At 36.2% G+C, this 18,248-nt stretch overlaps 1 protein-coding gene across 5 annotated transcripts in view; it reads left to right on the top strand.

Annotated features, from left to right (window-relative positions):
* The first annotated feature begins 753 nt into the window (after positions 1–753).
* The window catches only part of TMX3 (thioredoxin related transmembrane protein 3), a 29,695-nt gene continuing 12,200 nt past the window's right edge, over positions 754–18,248 (top strand). For 4 of the 5 annotated variants that reach the window (XM_080340273.1, XM_080340275.1, XM_080340277.1 and 1 more), the window contains exons 1-10: positions 754–805; positions 1,085–1,139; positions 5,506–5,545; positions 6,807–6,930; positions 10,067–10,112; positions 11,199–11,279; positions 12,668–12,767; positions 13,024–13,101; positions 14,813–14,879; positions 17,513–17,611. In XM_080340273.1, the coding sequence (XP_080196399.1) occupies positions 760–805; positions 1,085–1,139; positions 5,506–5,545; positions 6,807–6,930; positions 10,067–10,112; positions 11,199–11,279; positions 12,668–12,767; positions 13,024–13,101; positions 14,813–14,879; positions 17,513–17,611 (736 nt within the window). In that variant the 5' untranslated portion in view covers positions 754–759. Of the gene's footprint in view, positions 806–1,084; positions 1,140–5,505; positions 5,546–6,205; positions 6,931–10,066; positions 10,113–11,198; positions 11,280–12,667; positions 12,768–13,023; positions 13,102–14,812; positions 14,880–17,512; positions 17,612–18,248 lie in introns of all 5 variants that reach the window. The other variant, XM_080340274.1, reaches the window with a different exon arrangement.

Below are 18,248 nucleotides of genomic sequence, written 5' to 3'. Positions count from 1 at the left end.
TGCACCATCCCTTCAGATACTTAAAGACATTGATAAAATTCCCCTGAGCCTTCTCCTCTCGAGGCTGAATAGTCTCAACCTGCTTTAACTGAAGAGGTGTTTCGGCTGGATTAATGGCTCTTCCAGGACCTGCAGAGCTGTACTGGAAAAGACAAGCTAGTTGAAGATAGGGAAGACTATAACAGGCTTGAAGGAATGAGGAGACCTAAAGATAATGACACGGTCATTAAGAAGCAGGTAGCAAGCCCGTGTTTCGCAGCCATGCTGCAAGAGGGTTACTGACACAGCAGCAAGTGGCACGGGATGCACCCTGCCCATCAAAGACCGCTGGCAACACGACAGGCATAACACGCTTTTCTGCTTTCCAAGGCATCAGATCATTAATTTCGCTTAATGAATCTTGTGGGCCCCAACTCTGCAAAGCCCTGGGGAGATGACAACGTCCACCCACGCCGCGACCCGGCACCGCGCCAGGGTGTCACGATCACTCCCCCCGCCCTCCAACAGCGCCTTTCGGCGGTGCGGAAGACCCGGGAGTCGGCAGGGAACACGTCGCCCGCGGGCCGGGCCGTCGCTGCCGTTAGTCCCCTCCGCCCCCTCACGCAGACCCCGCGTCAGCTCGCGCGAAACGGCCGCCAACGGCCAAAGAACCCCGCCCGTCGCAGCCCGCACCGCCCTCCGCGCCTGCGCAGTGAGTAGGAAAGGTCGCCGCCGCCGCGCGCCGCTTCTCCTTCCGGCCGCGCCGGAGCTCCTGTCAACATGGCAGCGGCGGGCGGGCGGCGGCAGTGGCTGGTCTGGGCGGCAGGTAGAACCCGAACAGCTGCTCTGGGCTGGTGGCTCTGGTCTGGCGGCAGGAGGAGGAGGGGGGAAAGCGGTGGACTCCGGAGACGGGGGAAGGGCCGAGGGGAGCGGCGAGCAGCGCTGCGGCAGCGGACAGCGCGGAGCGCTGGGGCTGTGGGAAAGTATTGAAGGCGTGAGGGGAGAGGAGAGAGTGAGCACAGGGGTGAGCCTGTCAGCTGGCGTGGGTGGGCACCCCCAGTTTGGTTCAGAGATCACTCACGGTGCGCTTTTCCTTTTCTCGCAGTGGTTGCACATGTGGTGGCATCAGGTGCGGGGTTTGTGGAGGATCTAGATGAGTCGTAAGTACTGGGGTGCCTTGCTTGATTATTTAGATGTCGTTTGCCTTTTTGCGGAGGTGGGGAGGTGACCTCAGACTGAACAGCTGTGTGTGGAGTGTGGCTGTCAAGAAAGCTACACTGAAAAAGTTTGTACATAGCAGGAATAGCAGAAAGATTGTGGCCTGTATTCACTAGATGCAATTCATGAAGCTGAAGATCACCTTTGTTTCGCAATGATATTTAAAGCTGTCATCATGAGTGCTGTTAACAAAAATGTTCTCAGGCTGCCTTGCTCGTTCCTTCTTTTTGGTAGAGTAGATGTATTGGTAGATTGATGCCTGCCCTGAATAAAAGCTGGTTATGTTTAACCACATTCTTCATTAGAGTTTGCTGCGTAGCTGCTGTAGGGAGTTGAGAGAATAAGTGCATTCACGCATGGCCAGAAACAGTAGAGAAAGGAAGGCCTGCAGGACTAGTTCATGGCTGCTGGGTCTCCCAATTATATTCCAGTGTGAAAATATGCTTTTACAACAGATTTAGTCCTAAGCCCATGGAGGTGTTGAAATGGATATTCTTGCCCTTAATTTGGTTGTATATTGTCATTGTTCTTGTACTGCTTTGCTCTAGCAGTTTGATGGCCATGTACTTGCTGTTCCCAATAAAAACTAGCTTTCCAAAAATTAAAGTAACTTTTTGTTTGTCAGATAAGGAAGTTAATCTAAAGTGCTACAAAGCAGCATGAGTATTAGAATTGAAATATAAGGTATAGAAAACACTAGCTGGTAGAAGAGGAGAAGGTGGCATTAAATGGCTGTTTATTGTAAATTTAAGCCAGTCGAAGGTGATGTTTTTCGAGGGTTCATCCATGATAAATTGCATCATAGAGCTAAGCAGTCAGAAAAACATTCACCTTTTTACCATATTTCTTATTTAGCTAGAGCAAATAATCATAGGATCAAATAAGGTTCAGTGAAATTATAGGGGAGAGAATGGGAACATATGGAAGGGGTACAGGAGAGAGAGAGACAATAGCATTTTTGACTGGTGTTTAAAGTGTTGTTAAAAAGCAACTGAAGCACAGCAACAGCTTGGACTTGATTTTCAAAGCTTATTTTTGAAACATGCCTTATATTTTCAAGAACTTAAGATAAAGCGATCGAGTGAATAAAATAGCATCTATCTGTGCCTCTGTATCATGTTTCCATACTGTGTTTCCATACCATGTTTCCACAGATGTAAATTTAAATGTAGTTGCTGTTTTGGAATGAAGAAGTGTAATTCTGTAGTCACATAACTTTTTTTGAAGTAGTTGATAGAAGAAAATCTTACTCTAGAATAATTTGATTTTTTAACTACAAAACTATACAGATGCCTCTATTTGCAATTGGGAATAAGAATCAAATGATGAGTTGTTCAGGACAGGTTTGTTATTTGTGTGGTTTTTGTTTTTGTGGGTTTGTTTTGTGTTTTTTTGTTTGTTTTGTTTTTGTTTGTTTGTTTTTACTTTTTAACCAATTGACAAATGGTGTAAAAGGTGAGGAAAACAATTACTTTTGAAAAAATGGAGCAGTGACTAGTTAAAGTTTCAAGTTTTTCATTTTATATATAAGTAAACATTATGGAGCTTTTGCTGTCACTGAAAACTTTGAGTTTTATTTAAATTTTGGTAGTAGCAAGCTATGCCTTCTAGCACGAGGTGCAGGTGCCTTTCCCAAGCTTGCAGGATGTAGGAAGACAAGTAGCAGTGAAGAACTAACAGGTGCAAATTACACAGCGTCACCCATCTGGTCTGTGGACAAGATACAAAATAAGAGCTATGGTTCCTGTCGGCTTCTGCTGATCTAAGTGCTGCCTGCCTCAGATCAGTGCTCATTCTGCCATATTTGCTGAGTTGTTTCCAATGTGGTAATGAAGCAGATAAGTAACTTGACTAAAAAAGCAAATATTTTTGTCTGTGAGGATGCATTGGTGGTTCAACCCTGGGTCGTGGAGATTGAGGCAGCATTTCGTCCTCTAGTTCCAAATGTTGTGAAGTTGTATGTAATTGAGACAAATAATTTTGATTCAAGGGTGCACAATGCTTGTGTCATGTTTCTACCAGTATGATTGTGTTTGTTTCAGCTGACAGAAGGAGGATTGCATAGGACAGTTAATAAGAGAAACTGAAGTCTTACACTTGGAAATGTATTTGCAGGGCCTAGAAACAGCACCTTCATAAAATGCTTAAAAACTCATTTATACAGAGTATTATGTTTTTCTTCAGCAGTATGTTGAACTTCGTTAATATTGTCAAATAATTTAATCATTGACATTACCAAAACTATAATAAGTTTAGATAGTTGTTTTTTTGTCACACTTCAGATTTTTGTTTCTGTTGAAGTTGATATTTTAATTAAATAGGTGCTTGTAAATGAGTGGTACAACTTGAAATTTATTATTGTAAAACTACAGTATTTTTTATAATATCTTAGGCCAAAGTTACTAAATTCCACTAGAATGCTCTGCTTCCAGAGGTTTCCTTTCTTTCCTGCTTTTCCTTGCTGTCTACTGGATTTATAAGATTTCATTTTACCTTTCTCAGTTCTTTAATGGTCTTTGTAATCTCCTGTAACAGTCATACTGTGGCAGGAGGAGGAGAACATTTCTTTTTAAATTCCTCTTTAACAAACCAAAGGTGATATTCTAAATTGAAGCATGGCCCAGGATCTGATGATTCAGTAGCTGCTTTCTGCCTCTTGCATCATATCCAATTATTTGACCTCGTAATTGGAAGTTACCTGGAGCTTCATTAGAATCCTCAAGAGATGCTAGATACTAACTAGTTCTTTCATTAGCTCTTTAGCACTTAAGATGGTGAAGTATATTTTTAGTGAGGTGGTCAGCTAAGCAGTTTTGTGACTTAAAAATGCTGCTTTCCTGTAGCTGTTCTGTATTGGTCACTTCAATCATTACAAACTTGGTATGCCATCAAGAAAACAAAAAAGGCTCAAATTTACCAGTGAAATGCTGCAATTCTAGGTTTCAAACCCTCAGTGCTGTGATTAGATTATAGTAGTGATTTCTGATTTTTTTTTTGTTGTTTTTTTCAAGCAGTAGTCCATCATCAGCATTAATTTTTCTTCAAGACTGTTACGGACTGCTACAAATCTATTCAGCTTTAAATATCACAACAAATCTTCTCTCTCTGCTAACTTCCTCTGAGCCAGTTATAGGAATGCTGCATATTTGCAACTGATGAGTTGGGCTATAACTTCTATTAATTGAATATTAACTTAAAGTGTAGATCTCACACTTAGGATGTAATTCCACAGATATTCCAGATGCTTTTGCAGTAAGAGTGCCACAGTAAGAATTTTGTTTAATGTATTTTATAGCATGTGACAGTAGTCCCAGTTCTAGTCACTTTTACAAAGGCTTTTACAAAAATCAACCTTGCATTAAAATTCTGTATTATTTAATTCTCAACATAGAAATATTTAAGTAATCTGATAATTTCTATGATCTTGTAGTGACAACAGTTCAGTGAAGCGTGTAAGCAACGTTTCAAGAAGTACCAAGGAACTTTGATGTATCTAGTTCTATTTTTGTTTTAGAGGTTTTAGCATTTAATGACAGATATTTAATATTTAATGACATATATTTAATATTTAATGACATGTATTTAATAAAACTAGTCGGTTTATTAAGACACCATTACTTTAGCATTAAAAGTATTCAATAGTACCTATATATCTCTGTTTTTTGTCAGTAACTTGAATGTTTTTGTTCCAATAAGTTGGTTTCTTGTGTGCAACTTCGATGAAAACATAAACTGACACACCTATAGTGGAATGTTGAAGGAGGTTGAACTAAAATTGCTTTGCATATTAACTTTGAAGATAATTTAGTTCGCCTACGTTAAGTAAAGCTAAGATTAACAGTGTAAGCCAGTGCACCAAGAGTCTGTATTAGTTGATCTATAAAAATGCAACATTTTCTAAACAGTCAACGACAGTATTTTATATAACTAGAACAGCTGCAAAATACTTCTTCCCCTGAGATTACATATCCTAATCAAACATCTTTTGTGTGTTTTAGTCTGTTTTCTGATTTCTTAATGTTTTTCTTGTTTGTTCGGGGCTTTTGGTTGTGTGTGGTTGTTTGGTTTGTTTTTCTCTTGGCAAGTGGCTGTAGAGACCTAATTGGTACAACTGTGTATGTGCAAGGGCAATCTTAATATGGAAAAACAACTCTTTCCTCCTTCCCTCCACACACAAGAAACAAAGCAGAATTCTTGTGTTTATAGATTTATACCAATTTGATTTTAGACTTTGCCTGTTTCAAACATGCACTTCACTTATTTATTTTCAGATATCTTATATATTGATTTCATTTTTTCTCCCTCTAGGTTTAAAGAAAACCGTAAAGATGATATTTGGCTTGTTGATGTAAGTATATGAGAATAATGGGAAGACCTGCTAATGGAAATCAAAACAATGTTACACTCTGTAGTAAAGCTGCTTGGTCATTCAGAAAATTGTTTGTACATGGTGCAGAAAAAATGACGGTAATTCTTCTGACTGCGTGGGTAAGCAATCTGTCTGTATTGTTCACGATGAACCAGGAATTAGACTGAGTACTGGATGCAGACAGACTTCATCCTGTATTTTACAGTCCTTACAAAAGGAAAGCAGATTACCTAACACAGTTAGGAGGTGATAACCTCTGTTCTGAATTTTTACAATTCCACTCTCTAGTTATACCAGTTAATTTGAGTTCAAGACATTTAGTACTACAGCATTGAATATATGAGAGGCTGCTTTTATTTTTTTAACATACTTGGAAAGATTCAGTGCTCCTTATTTCAGAGGCAATGAACTGTTAAAGAGATTGAGCTTGTTTGGGCATGAGAGAAAATTCTTTTTAGCTCACTCAAATATGAACTGTAATTCCAAAATTGTGTAATTCAGATTTGTCATTTTTTGAGTAAGGAAAACTATATATGCTGATTCAGAATTGATCAGTAATGTATAGGAAAACAAAATCCAACATTGTCAAGTTGCATTCTGATCTTGTTATACCAAAACATTGATATCTTCCCTATTTAGTTCACTGAGGTGTTGCAGCGAGACATAGGCAGAAAGATGAAATCGAGTCTCAGCTCTGCTTGACCCTGAGAAAATGGGATCAAATTTACAGTGGGCATGTAGAAAAGTAGTTGCTGAAGAACTGAAATCCAGACGGCAGCCTGGGGAAGTATACAAATATACATCCTTTCCAATAATAGTGTTCCCTTATTGGCAAATAAATTCATATTCCTGGATAGATTCATTACATGATCTTTTACTTTCAAAAAAGAGGAAAATATTCCAAAAGGGAGTTGTTGTTGGTTTTGTTTTGGTTTTTGGTTTTTTTTTTAATGTTAATGCACAGTCTCTTTTAAAATAAGAAATCATAAAATAGTACAGCAATTGCATATATTCTTTTCAAACTTGTGCTTTCATATTAAAAGTAGCACCAAGTCATAAAAGCACCGTTTGTCACTCCAGCTTTGTAATCAACTTGCAATTTTATTAAGACTTAAAGAACACCATGACTGGAAAATAAGCCTTGCTAATGTATTTGAGGGTTAATAATAGAATCAACTTCTCTTAATTATTTCTTGTCATTAACTTATTTTTTTTTTAATCAAATGCGTTTGCTTCTCAGTTTTATGCACCTTGGTGTGGCCACTGTAAGAAACTTGAGCCTGTGTGGAATGAAGTGGGTATGGAAATGAAGAACATGGGCTCTCCAGTAAAAGTTGGGAAGATGGATGCAACTTCTTTTTCTAGTAAGTATGGTTTGGTTACAGGTAATTTCATGACAATTTCCATTTGGAAACTTTTTAAATTTTTTTCATTAGTCATTCTTTTGTATCATAGCAAATGTATACACAGTCATTGGAGAACAATTTCCTGATCCTTTTATTTCCAGAAGTAACAGCATGCATTTTTTTATCGCGCTCTTTTCTGCTTGTGTAGGGAATTCTTCCTGACAAATGAAAGGTAAAAGCTTTTCAAAGATATGCTTTTGATAAGCTTCTTAGAGTACTGTTATACAGGCATCTTTGTGTACGTCTCTTGACAGCATCCTGGTTTAGGTTCCTTATATTACTGTTGGACAAGTTCTTGTGTTCTTGCTGTTACTCTTTTCAGGTAATCAGTCCTTAAGATGTTACACCGAAAGCCTGCTGAAATTGCTGAAGTCATTGCATCAGTATTGAGCCATTTTTTTTTCATGTTTCTCTGTAAATGTCTTCTTGAAGAACCAATTTCAGCTATTTTAACACTTGCATTTTTGATGATGACTTTATGTAGTGATCTTTTCAGAGAAAAGCCAAAACTTCAGGTATTCAGAGAAGTGGTTTGGGCAGGCATTAGAGGATTGTTGCATACTTAACAGTATTTTCTTAGTTCTAGTATGCTTGTTGTCATTTCACTTTGATCTATGTTGAACCAGGAGGATATTTAAGAGGGAAGGGATAGGGAGTAGTGGGGCCAAAGTGAGATCTGTACATGATAAAACTCTGTTATACATGTAAAGTTTTTAGTTAATAACCATTAAACAAAATTATTCAGGATTGTTAAATTTGTGTAAAATATGATGCGGAATACTTTTTTTCACTGATATTCCATTTTTTTCTGTATTTACATATAGCAGAGTTTGGTCTTTTGAGATTAAAATGATCTTATCTCAAACACCAATTTATCATATGTAGCTTTTCCTGTAAAACCACATAAATTTGGCCTTATGTTTCATCTTAAAAGTAATTATTTGCTAAAGAAAAATAAGTCTGGAGAATTAAGTTTCAAGATCATCTAACCAGATAACTTCAAAATTGGGGATAGATTTGGTGTATCTCTAATGTTCCAGTCTTGTATATCACATTCTAAATCATATAAATTGTATAAAGTCTTACTCCAAAATATTTGCATCTGTGATTCAGATATGAAATTTTTGTATTTAATATGTAGAACAGAATTGGCACTTTGTTCTAGAATTCAGGTTTGCATATTTAAAAATTACTAAAAAACTTCAAGGGTTCCTTTGTGCCCTGCAAATGTTATTCATGTCAGATTTGTTACTGGTTTTGTGAAGAGTAAAGTCCAAAAATATTTTGAAATAGTTTCATGCCTTTATTTTGAAAGCGGAAATTTTACAACATTAGGTATGAAGAGCTCAGTCCACTCTACTTAATGTCTTCCCAATATAAAGATTCTCTGAAATCCAAGTAATTCAGTCTTGAGAATACCAGAAGGAAATGCAGCTGGACACACATGTGTGACTGGGGAGGAACATAATTAGTTGACTCTGCATAGGCTGTGTTTCTATTGGGAATGTGAAGCAGTGTGAAACACCTGAACTTTAGGTTGCTGTCATCAGAGAGCTGAGACCACAGCTGAACGTATAAAGCATTCAGTAGTGTTGCCACTGTTAGATGTGTGGAATGAGGATACAGCAGTTATATCAACAGAACAGTCACCTGGTGGTGCTTGATATCAGTTGAATTTTCATGGATGTTAGCCTCAGAAGTCCACTGAATGTGATAAAAGTAGAAATATGTTGCACCTGGGTCTAGCATAGTTGCTGCTGTTTGCCTATAATGCATTCTTCATATCAACCAGTGGAAGTGATGATGTCAATAAGCAAGTAACTTCCATGATGTTGAGAGGACTTTAGTAATCTCCATGGCTGGGATGTTTAAAAAATGTGTTAAATAATGTCTGCTTTGTAGTTTTTACTGTGCTTGAGAGCTGTGCAAGGAGGAACTAACTACCTCTCGACAACTCTTATGATTCAGTGTTCTAATTCACATTTCAATGCATTCTACTTCTACGTAGTACAGCTATGAGAGAAAAAAAAATCAGAATCAACTTGATCCTAGTATGCGTATTTCTTGTGTCAGTCTCATTTGACTAAGATGTCCATAGGCGAGCTGCTAGTTTTATTTGTTGTTCTGTGCAATTAGGATTTTGATCCAGGCAAACAACTTTAGGATCACCGTTTCCAAACTGTTATTCGGAGCCCTGCACACAAGTCCTTGCACATCTGCTGCTCTGCCTTGTAGTTGGTAGCTTCCAAATATTTATGTTAAAAGTATTGCATCTGGGTGCATTTGAAGGGAATTGCACAAGCATAGTCAGAATGTTAGACTTACTGTTGCCTTTTTGGAAGAGTACTTAATTTAACTTTTGGAAAACGCTAAATTGGCTGGAAAGTGTAGTTTAAGGTGGCAATTTTTACGTTCACAACAGGGCAGTTGGAAATTGTACTCTAATTGATGGGAATAAGGTTTTAAACAAACGTGATGTGGGGGGGGGAAGTTTGCAATTGTCTTTTTTATCAGTTTAGTAAGCAGCAGTTAAGTAACTGATAGCTTAGAAAGTGTCTGTTTCTGGTGAAGTTGATGACTGTAGACATTTACCTCTGCAGAATATGCTTCAAAAACTGACTTTTTTGTAAATACTACATTGTGATACTGCATTTTTGTTGTTACACATTACTGTAGCACAAGAAGTTTGTCTTTTATATATTTTTTTTAAGCAATAGTATTTGCGACTCTACATCCATGATGCTTAATTCTCACCTCTGGTATTTCCAGCCAATTGTATGTGCATATTAAATGCATTTTACCCTTTGGTGAAAACTGACCAAGCATGTCTATTTATGTCTAATCCCATTTGACTTGTGTCAAATGAATTGAGAGCCTATGCTGGGACTTTACAATATCCCAGAAAGAGGTCAAAAATTTAATGATGTAGCTTCATAACAGCAACTTCATTAAAGCAAGTAAAATAATTCATATTGAACTAAGTGGTAGGTTGTTTATTTATTTGGTGCGATCTGAATAGTAAACTATGTTTAAAGATTAAGATAGGAGAGTGAAAATATCTTGGTTCACTTTGGCATTAACACGTTTCTTTCAGGTATTGCATCTGAATTTGGAGTGCGAGGCTATCCAACAATTAAGCTGTAAGTTGATGCTTCCCATTGAATTTCTAACAGTTACCTGACCTACCACTGATTTCATGACGGTAAAAAAAATTAGTGCTCTCCACTTAAAAAACCTGAACCAAAAAACAAACCACAAAAAATCAAACAGAAATACTCCACCTTCTGATTTTGACATCATATTTGATTTCTACTGAGCTGTTTTGCATTGAAATTCAGTAATATCAAGGTTCTTGTTTAGAAATTGAACTCTTAAAGACAGGTTAGCAAGTTCGGAATTCATTTAAGTGCTCTTTTCTGTGCAACTTTGTAAAAGTGTGCATATATAAATACATACTTCACATTATTGCATTATTATTACTAAAACGAATTTCATGTACCAATTCACTGGACAGTTTAAGTGGGATTCAGTCAGTAGTTGTGTACCTGAGTCTTGTTAACTTTTCTGAGTTGCTGATTGCATTTTCTTACTTTTAATTCCATTCTATTCACTGCACCTGAAAATCTTATGTAAATGACAGTGGTGGTTCCTATATAGGGTGAAGTGTGAGAGCATTTATTTGACTAGAGAAGTATATGGAGATTCTTTTTTTTTTCATTTAATTAAAAAAAACCCACAACACAACATTGGAGGACAGCATATATAGAAAAATGCCAGTCCATAATAGTAGACATAGTAATTTTGAGTATTTTTTACTATGAAGGTATGGGTTTTGGTAGCAGGTTATTGTTTAAGCAAATAGTATTCATAATACATAATAAATGTTGTCAAATCAGTTTTCTCATAAAGGCAGCAGAGATGTTTAACATATTAATCTTCAAGAGTTAAAAACTTTATTGGCGTATAGAGGCATAGAAAATGTGGTCTGTGATTGGTTTTTTTTCTGTGAGTTTCCTAAACCTATATGAATTCAACTAAACCTGTTAAAAATAGTAAAACTTACTTGAATATTCTTATAATCCCTAAGCAGTATAAATGCTGAATATGTAGGGTTTTTTGCATGGTGATAAGGTGCTAAAAAGTGACTATAATAAACATGTAAAGATTGAGATATAGTTTAGTTGATTTAAGTTCTGTTCTTTTTTTCCTCTTTCCTGTTTATCTAGCTTAAAGGGTGACTTGGCATACAACTATAGAGGACCTAGAACTAAAGATGATATAATTGAATTTGCTAATAGAGTAGCAGGGTAAGTATACTTTTCTGTGAGACTCGTTTTGGTGACTTAAAACTTTTGTAGGATTTTGAGGTGGGCCAAAATTTAAATCTGTTTTAAAAAGAACAAGACATTGACATGAAGTTAATAACTGTATGTACTATACATGTGGTTGCATGTGAAACTGGAGGTGAGTGGAATGGAGAAGGTACGTAGAGAGTGGCCAGTCACAATCCATTCTTTACAGTGCAAGAACTTGGGGCTTTTCAAAGTAGTGGAAACTCTGAGCAGCTGAAATTCTTGGAAGGGGGAAACAAGAATACTAACCTAAATTTTGTCTGATATAGACATCATTACCAAGGCAGAATCTGTTTAATACTCGAAAGTTATCCTAAAAATGTCAGTTTAATATATGCATCTGAAAGGTTCTGGGAATTGGCAACATAAGGAAATTGCTTTTACAGAATTGTTCATAACAGTTTCTGTTGGCTTTTTTTTTCTTCCCTACGATGACTTGTTACCTCAAAATGTTATAGAGAGTAATCTTTGGGGAGAAAAAAGGATCATATTTCTTTCCTTCATTCTTAGATATAATTAAGAAGCATTAATCTAGGTACATAATATTAATTATTGTTCAGAATTCTGTGGTTTAGGAATTTCAATGGTCTCTATTAATTTACCAGAATTTTGTAAGATTGTGTATTTCTAAGCACACATTTTCTATCTGCTCTGCTTACATTCAGAATTTATCTCTCAAATGGTTGAGACTTTATTGTGGCTGGGGAGATATTGTGTCCTTTCGCTATATGAAGAGGGCTTATAAAAAAGACGGAGAGAGACTTTTTGTCAGGGCCTGTACTGTCAGGATAAGGGACAATGGTTTTAAACCAAAAGAGTAGAATCACATTGGATATAAGGAAGAGATTTTTTGATAGTAAGGGTGGTGAGACACTGAAATAGGTTGCCCACAGAAGTTGTGGATGTACCATCCCTGGAAACGTCCAAGGCCAGGTTTGATGGGGCTTTGAGTAACCTGATCTAGTGGCATTGGGGGGTTGGAACTGGATGAGCTTTAAGGTCCCTTCTAATGCAGCGCAATCTGTAATCTGGTAAGTGGCATGTGTCTTTACATTATAGCAGGATTTTGTACTAAGATATTAATTTCAAGTGTTCTATTAGAGGAACGTAAGTTTATTTGGGGGGGATTTTAGTGGTTTTGCTTTTAGTTGAAACTGAAATAAATTGAAAAATTAAATGAATTTGCATTGGGGAATTTAGGTTTAAAACAAACAACCAAAAAAACCCTGTATGGCATTTTCTTGGGGATTTTTATTTGTTTGAGTTTTGCTGCTTGTAGGAACTGAGATTTTTTTTTCTTTTTTTTTTTTTTTTTTTTCTCTCGTTTCTCTCCTTTCTTCCAGACCTCTTATCAGGCCACTTCCTAGCCAGCATATGTTTGAGCATGTGCAAAAGAGGCATCGTGTACTTTTTGTGTATGTTGGTGGTGAATCTCCTTTAAAGGTTTGAAGCTTGATTAAACAAAGTTACTTCTTTCAGCTATTTGTGGACATAGTTTAAAGTATCTTCTATAAAGTCCAAAGACTCAAATGCATGCTTGTAATAAATTCTCATCTTTTAGTTTATTAAAGTGTTTTTACAATCTTGTGTCATAGCCATATTTTCTAACTACTCTTTGAAGATAAGATATGTCACAAAACTTTCATTTGAAGCATACTAAAAGTTCAGAAATTGAAAACCATTGTTTTTATTTTTGCAGGAAAAATACATTGAAGTTGCTTCAGAACTAATAGTTTATACATACTTTTTTTCTGCCTCAGAAGATGTGCTGCCTGAGGTAAGCTGTTTCAGTTCTGATTATGTCCTCAGAAATTGGATAGTTCTCATATACAATTTTGCTGCTTTGATGACACAGAGATGGCTTCTTACAATGTATTTGGCTTTGATAATTTTTCAAACTGATTACACTCAAACATTTAATTTTTGAGTCTGGTGAAAGAGTACAAACTAAGTTTAAGCCTGTCATTGCTTTGTATTGGCCAAATTACTTGTTCAGCCATGTTAATAAAATTAAACAGAAGATATGCAAAACTCAATGTGGACCTGCTCAAGAAGGTAGATACTTTGATTTTTAGCCAATGAAGACCTCTTGTTGCTCCTTACAGCCATTTCACCAGCTACTTTTGTATTTAGTTTGGGGGTCCATGGCATGGAGTACCACTGGTACCCTAATAATCAGAGAAATGAAAAGGTAAGTTATTTTCATCTTGTGCAACACAGCTGATGAAAACATTAGTCTGCTCGGGGATCAACTGATCCAGTCTCCTGTCTGCAGAATTCTCATGTGTCTCTTTGGATAATTCTGTAACAAGGAAATAATTTACAGTTAGTCACAACAGTGGAAAAAATTGCTACTACTGTTGTTAGTCTAACCATTTTGCCTTATGTGTTGAAACAAAATCAAGAGGCTTTTTAATTTCTTGTTATCTCCAAGTGGGACCTACATCTACTCCAAGCCTGACAATGCATGACTTTGAAATTAGTTTGAGATTAGCAAACTGAGAACTAGCACCATTTATTTATTTTTAGTCACTCGCATTTTCCAATATTTTATCTCTTTATAAATAGTATATTGTTAGATTTCCAGTAGCCTGGTATCGAAAACTATCTCAATTCGAATATTGCTATTTGCATGTCAGCCCTATCTAAGCAAAAGAAGTACTGTTCACTTGTGCAGTGGAAAGAATGTAAAAGGCTGGAACTCTCTGAAATTCTGTGGTCACAGTGATTGATCTAAGCAGTGAGAGCTGTTTTCCCTGCCAAACATAATTTCTCACAAATGTGTTGTAAACTGAAGTAATTATGGTATGCAATAATCTGTGGAGAGAAGCAAAAATGTTATTAAATCACTGGTTGCTAGTTATAATGAGCTTTTGCATGACAGTATTCGCTGTTGGGCTTTGTTTTGTCACGTTAGGTGGTGGTGTTCCAAGCTTCGGGCATCTTTTGCTAGCAGTAAGCTGTACGTAGGCTGATTGACCCTTTAAAGGTGCTAAACTATGTTTTAGGCAAATAAGTGAATAAAATACCGTCTAGAATTACCTTTGTCTTACTCTTTCATATGAGCTGTTACATTATAAACCTACTGCTGTTACATTGTAAACCCATTGCTTTTACATTTATTTCCAAGAAGGATGATGCAGAATGGCATGTCATTTGGAAAAGCACTCGTGATGCTGTTCTGGTGTTTCTCAAACATATTGGTAAATTAGACAATTCAGCCAACATCATCATCAGAACAAAGCTCCTGATACAGTCCTTGGTTCCTTTACACTGTGAGAGCTGCATCTCAAAAATATTTTTGTTGTGTTACTTTTTCACATGCAGAATTTGGTAAACCTATTTTAGTAAGAGTAGACAGGAAACATTTAAATGTACTTTGAGATTTTCCCCATGGACTAGGTTTCCACACTTTAAGATTTTTTTGTTTGTTTGTTTAAAAATCTTTCAATCTTTCAGGGATTAATAGAAAACCACCTCTCTTTCAGTATGTGACATTACCTGAATTGCCTGCTGTTGTGGTCTTCAAAGATGGAACTTACTTTGTTTATGATGGTAAGTAAAAGTGCACCGTACCTTAGGGCAAGATATTTAACGTACATATAGAGAAAGTGAAACAGTTGAAATTTTTTTGAAGGTTATGTTGAGGTGCTGGGAAATTCCCCAGTTTTATGATTAATAACAGCTCCTTCATGAAGAAGAGAAAAACTAACTAGTTCTTGTGGAACAAAATTCATTTGAGAAGGAATTAGTTTTAGCAAATACTGAAGTAGAAGTGATGACATTTGCTCTCTGCTATTAGTAAGATGTAGCTTCTAATATTATTGCTTTGCTGTCATTAATGCGCTGAGAAAAGTTATCTCCTCACTTACTGTCCAAAATATGTGCAAAATAGAAGAAAACTCTTACTGAAGCAGAATCACACATAAGATGAATTTCCAGTTCCAAACAGTTAACCAGATTTTTCTCTAAGTGCTTTTTTGGACAGTTGTATCTCTCTCTGTCTTAAGCGTAACATGATTTTTTTTTTTTTCCAGATGCATACTCTGCTCAGAGATTACTTGTAAGAGTCCAGTTTGAGATTTTTGTGCCTTGGCAATACAGTCTGTGTATTTTTCTTAGTACAGCAAGTTTTCCTTCAAAAATTATAAAGGAAGTAGAAGCTGATTTTGCTTTTATTCCAAATATTGAAGTTTGGAGGGCCTTCACTGATAGCTTTGAGCACATTTGTGTTACTTGGATATTGGTAGTGGGAAAGGATCAGACAGCATTAACCTCTCTCCATATAACTGACAGAGTGTACTGTACATGCATAGAATGGTTGACCATTTAGTCTGTTTTTTCCTTCTTGCCTGTGTCCCTCACAAAAAGAGGTTAAGAAGACGTGGACTGTTGTCACTGGAGCAGTTGATAAACAATTCTAGGCTGGATAAACTCCTGTTGACTGGCTTATTCAGTGTATAGACTGTCCACCTGAGACTGGTGGTGTTTCACAACACCACTGCAGCAGTACACCTACCATTTATATTAAAAAATGTATATCCATATATATAAAAAGTGTATAACTGTGTGTATGGATATCCATATATAAGTGCAGCATTATACTGTACCATAAAACCAATGCTTTCTAGTCTGTAAGATGCATGCACACACATGCAGTTAAATTGCATCTCGTGGGTTGGCTTGGAGGTACATTGCTTCTTTACAAATACATCTACTCTTGATTTAGATTGTTTTAAATGCAAGTTTTTACTTTAAGTTGAAAGTGCATCACTCAGATTATTCTGTTGTTTTAATTTCTGAGGATCAGTAGTACCACAGCAAAATATTCCAGATGGGCTGTCAAGGATATTCTTTGTGATTTCATAAAATGGTTGTACTGGTGTTCCTCTTAAGTCTGTTGCCTTACCAATCATCTTACAGAGCAAAAGTCACTCTACAACTCTTTTGATTTGCATTTTATTTTATTTTATTTTATTTTATTTTATTTTATTTTATTTTATTTATTTTATTTTTTTTTTTTTCGTAATGGGCCTGGAGAATGAATACTTGTCAAAGAGAAACACTTCTGAATTGCTTTTTACTGTGTGACCCACTTGCTTTTTCCACACCTTTCAACACAAACACAAAACTAGCAACAATGTAGACTTCTAAATTACTTTGCAAAAATTTTACTCTTCTATAATGTACTAGCAACATTGTAAAGCAGGTTAGGAAGATGCAGTATGAGTGACTGAGTGAGATTATATGTGCAACTATTATGATTAGGCAGAAATTTGAAGAGCTCGCTATAAGAAAAAGGTTGAACAAAATCCATTTCAATACTCTGGCCTTTTCTGGCATTTTTTTTTTCTTCCGCATAGTAAGGGAATGGGATGCAGATCTATAGTAAGCTTTAGGCTTGGAACTGCTTGCTACAGTCTCGTGACAGTTGTTAACCTGAAGCTATTGATAATTCACTCTATACAATAGGATTTAACACAAATTATTTAATATTCATTTATATGTGTGTGTATATATACGCATCATATATATGTTTATATACGTTATTCTTTTTTGCTTGTGTTTAAGATATAGTATTGCTGGTATGTGTTAGAATTTGATTCTTTACAGGTTAAAATATCTAGCATCTCAACCTTTCTTTCAATATGACTGATTTTGAATCATGTAAATATTTGTTCATTTACATTCACAATGCTGTTAGTGCATCTGCTTTTTCTTGATTTCTTTCTATTTCATTTAAGGACTATCACAAATACTGCTTGTTTTATTTTTGTATCTCTTGACTTTGTTTTAAACTTGAATGTGTTCCCACAGCACCGCTCCCCCCCCCGCCCCGAACAGGGACCGAAAGTGTTCCTTTCTGCACTGGGTCACAGTTATCTTCTAGAATAGTATTATTAATCCTTGATTTAGGAACAAATAATAATCAGTTCAACTTTTCATACTTTACTATGATACACTTACTTTTTGTTCAACATTTGAAAATAGCTTTAGAACGTGTAAAACTGAAGAGAAGTGTTCAGAAATCTGTGAGATCTTGTCAAACAACAGTAAAAGAAAAACAGGGAAAAAATAGTATTTGTAATACTGAAATAAATAAATCTGATTACCTACCTTATCAAATGAAAAAAGAAGATATTTTAATGCATGATGTGTGCTTAATTTTCAGCATTTTTTTTTCCTAGAGTATGAAGATGGTGACTTGTCATCCTGGATAAATCGAGAAAGATTTCAAGGTTATCTTCATGTAGATGGCTTCACGCTGTATGAACTTGGAGATACAGGTGATATGCTGCTGCCACTGAACTCTTTGACATCTTTTGTACTTAACACTGAGAAAAAAAGTAAAAAGCAATAAGAATGTGTTTTTTAAAACTCAAAAACAAATTAATCTCAGAGTTAGTGTTGATAGTGCCAATCTTTTTTTGATGTAGATGAGACCTGTTCTATTGACTAGAGGCTTCATCCAAAGCCTGCACTGGTCCTTTCCTCACAACGTGAAAATTAGGATGTCTAATCCTGTATTAGTCACAAAAAATTAGTAGGACTTTTATTTTAAGAGCAGCCTAAATGTTGCATAAATTACACATTCGGTCTTGGAACACTTAGAAGGAATTTTATGGCTGGATTTAGAAGTATCAAATCTGGATGTGTTTAGATATATCTTACAGCTGATGGATTCAGATATCTTTAAAGGTGATAAAATAGGTAAGGAAAGGAGGAGAGCATGTACCAAAGTGGACCTGTCCTGTAATACTTTGGCTTTTCTCTACTAAAATTTTTTGCAAGCCAAATGAAAACTTTGCAGCCAGGTGACTTCTAGAATAGACAAATGACTTGTACTGCTCTTAAGGTATATGTGCTCTGAAGTAGAAGAAATTCTCTTAAGTGTTGATTTTTCTGGGCCAGGATACCTTATAA

The sequence above is a fragment of the Nesoenas mayeri genome (assembly GCF_963082525.1).
Source record: "Nesoenas mayeri genome assembly, chromosome: 2".
NCBI lineage: Eukaryota > Metazoa > Chordata > Aves > Columbiformes > Columbidae > Nesoenas > Nesoenas mayeri.
This window is presented reverse-complemented; position numbering and strand designations above follow the sequence as displayed.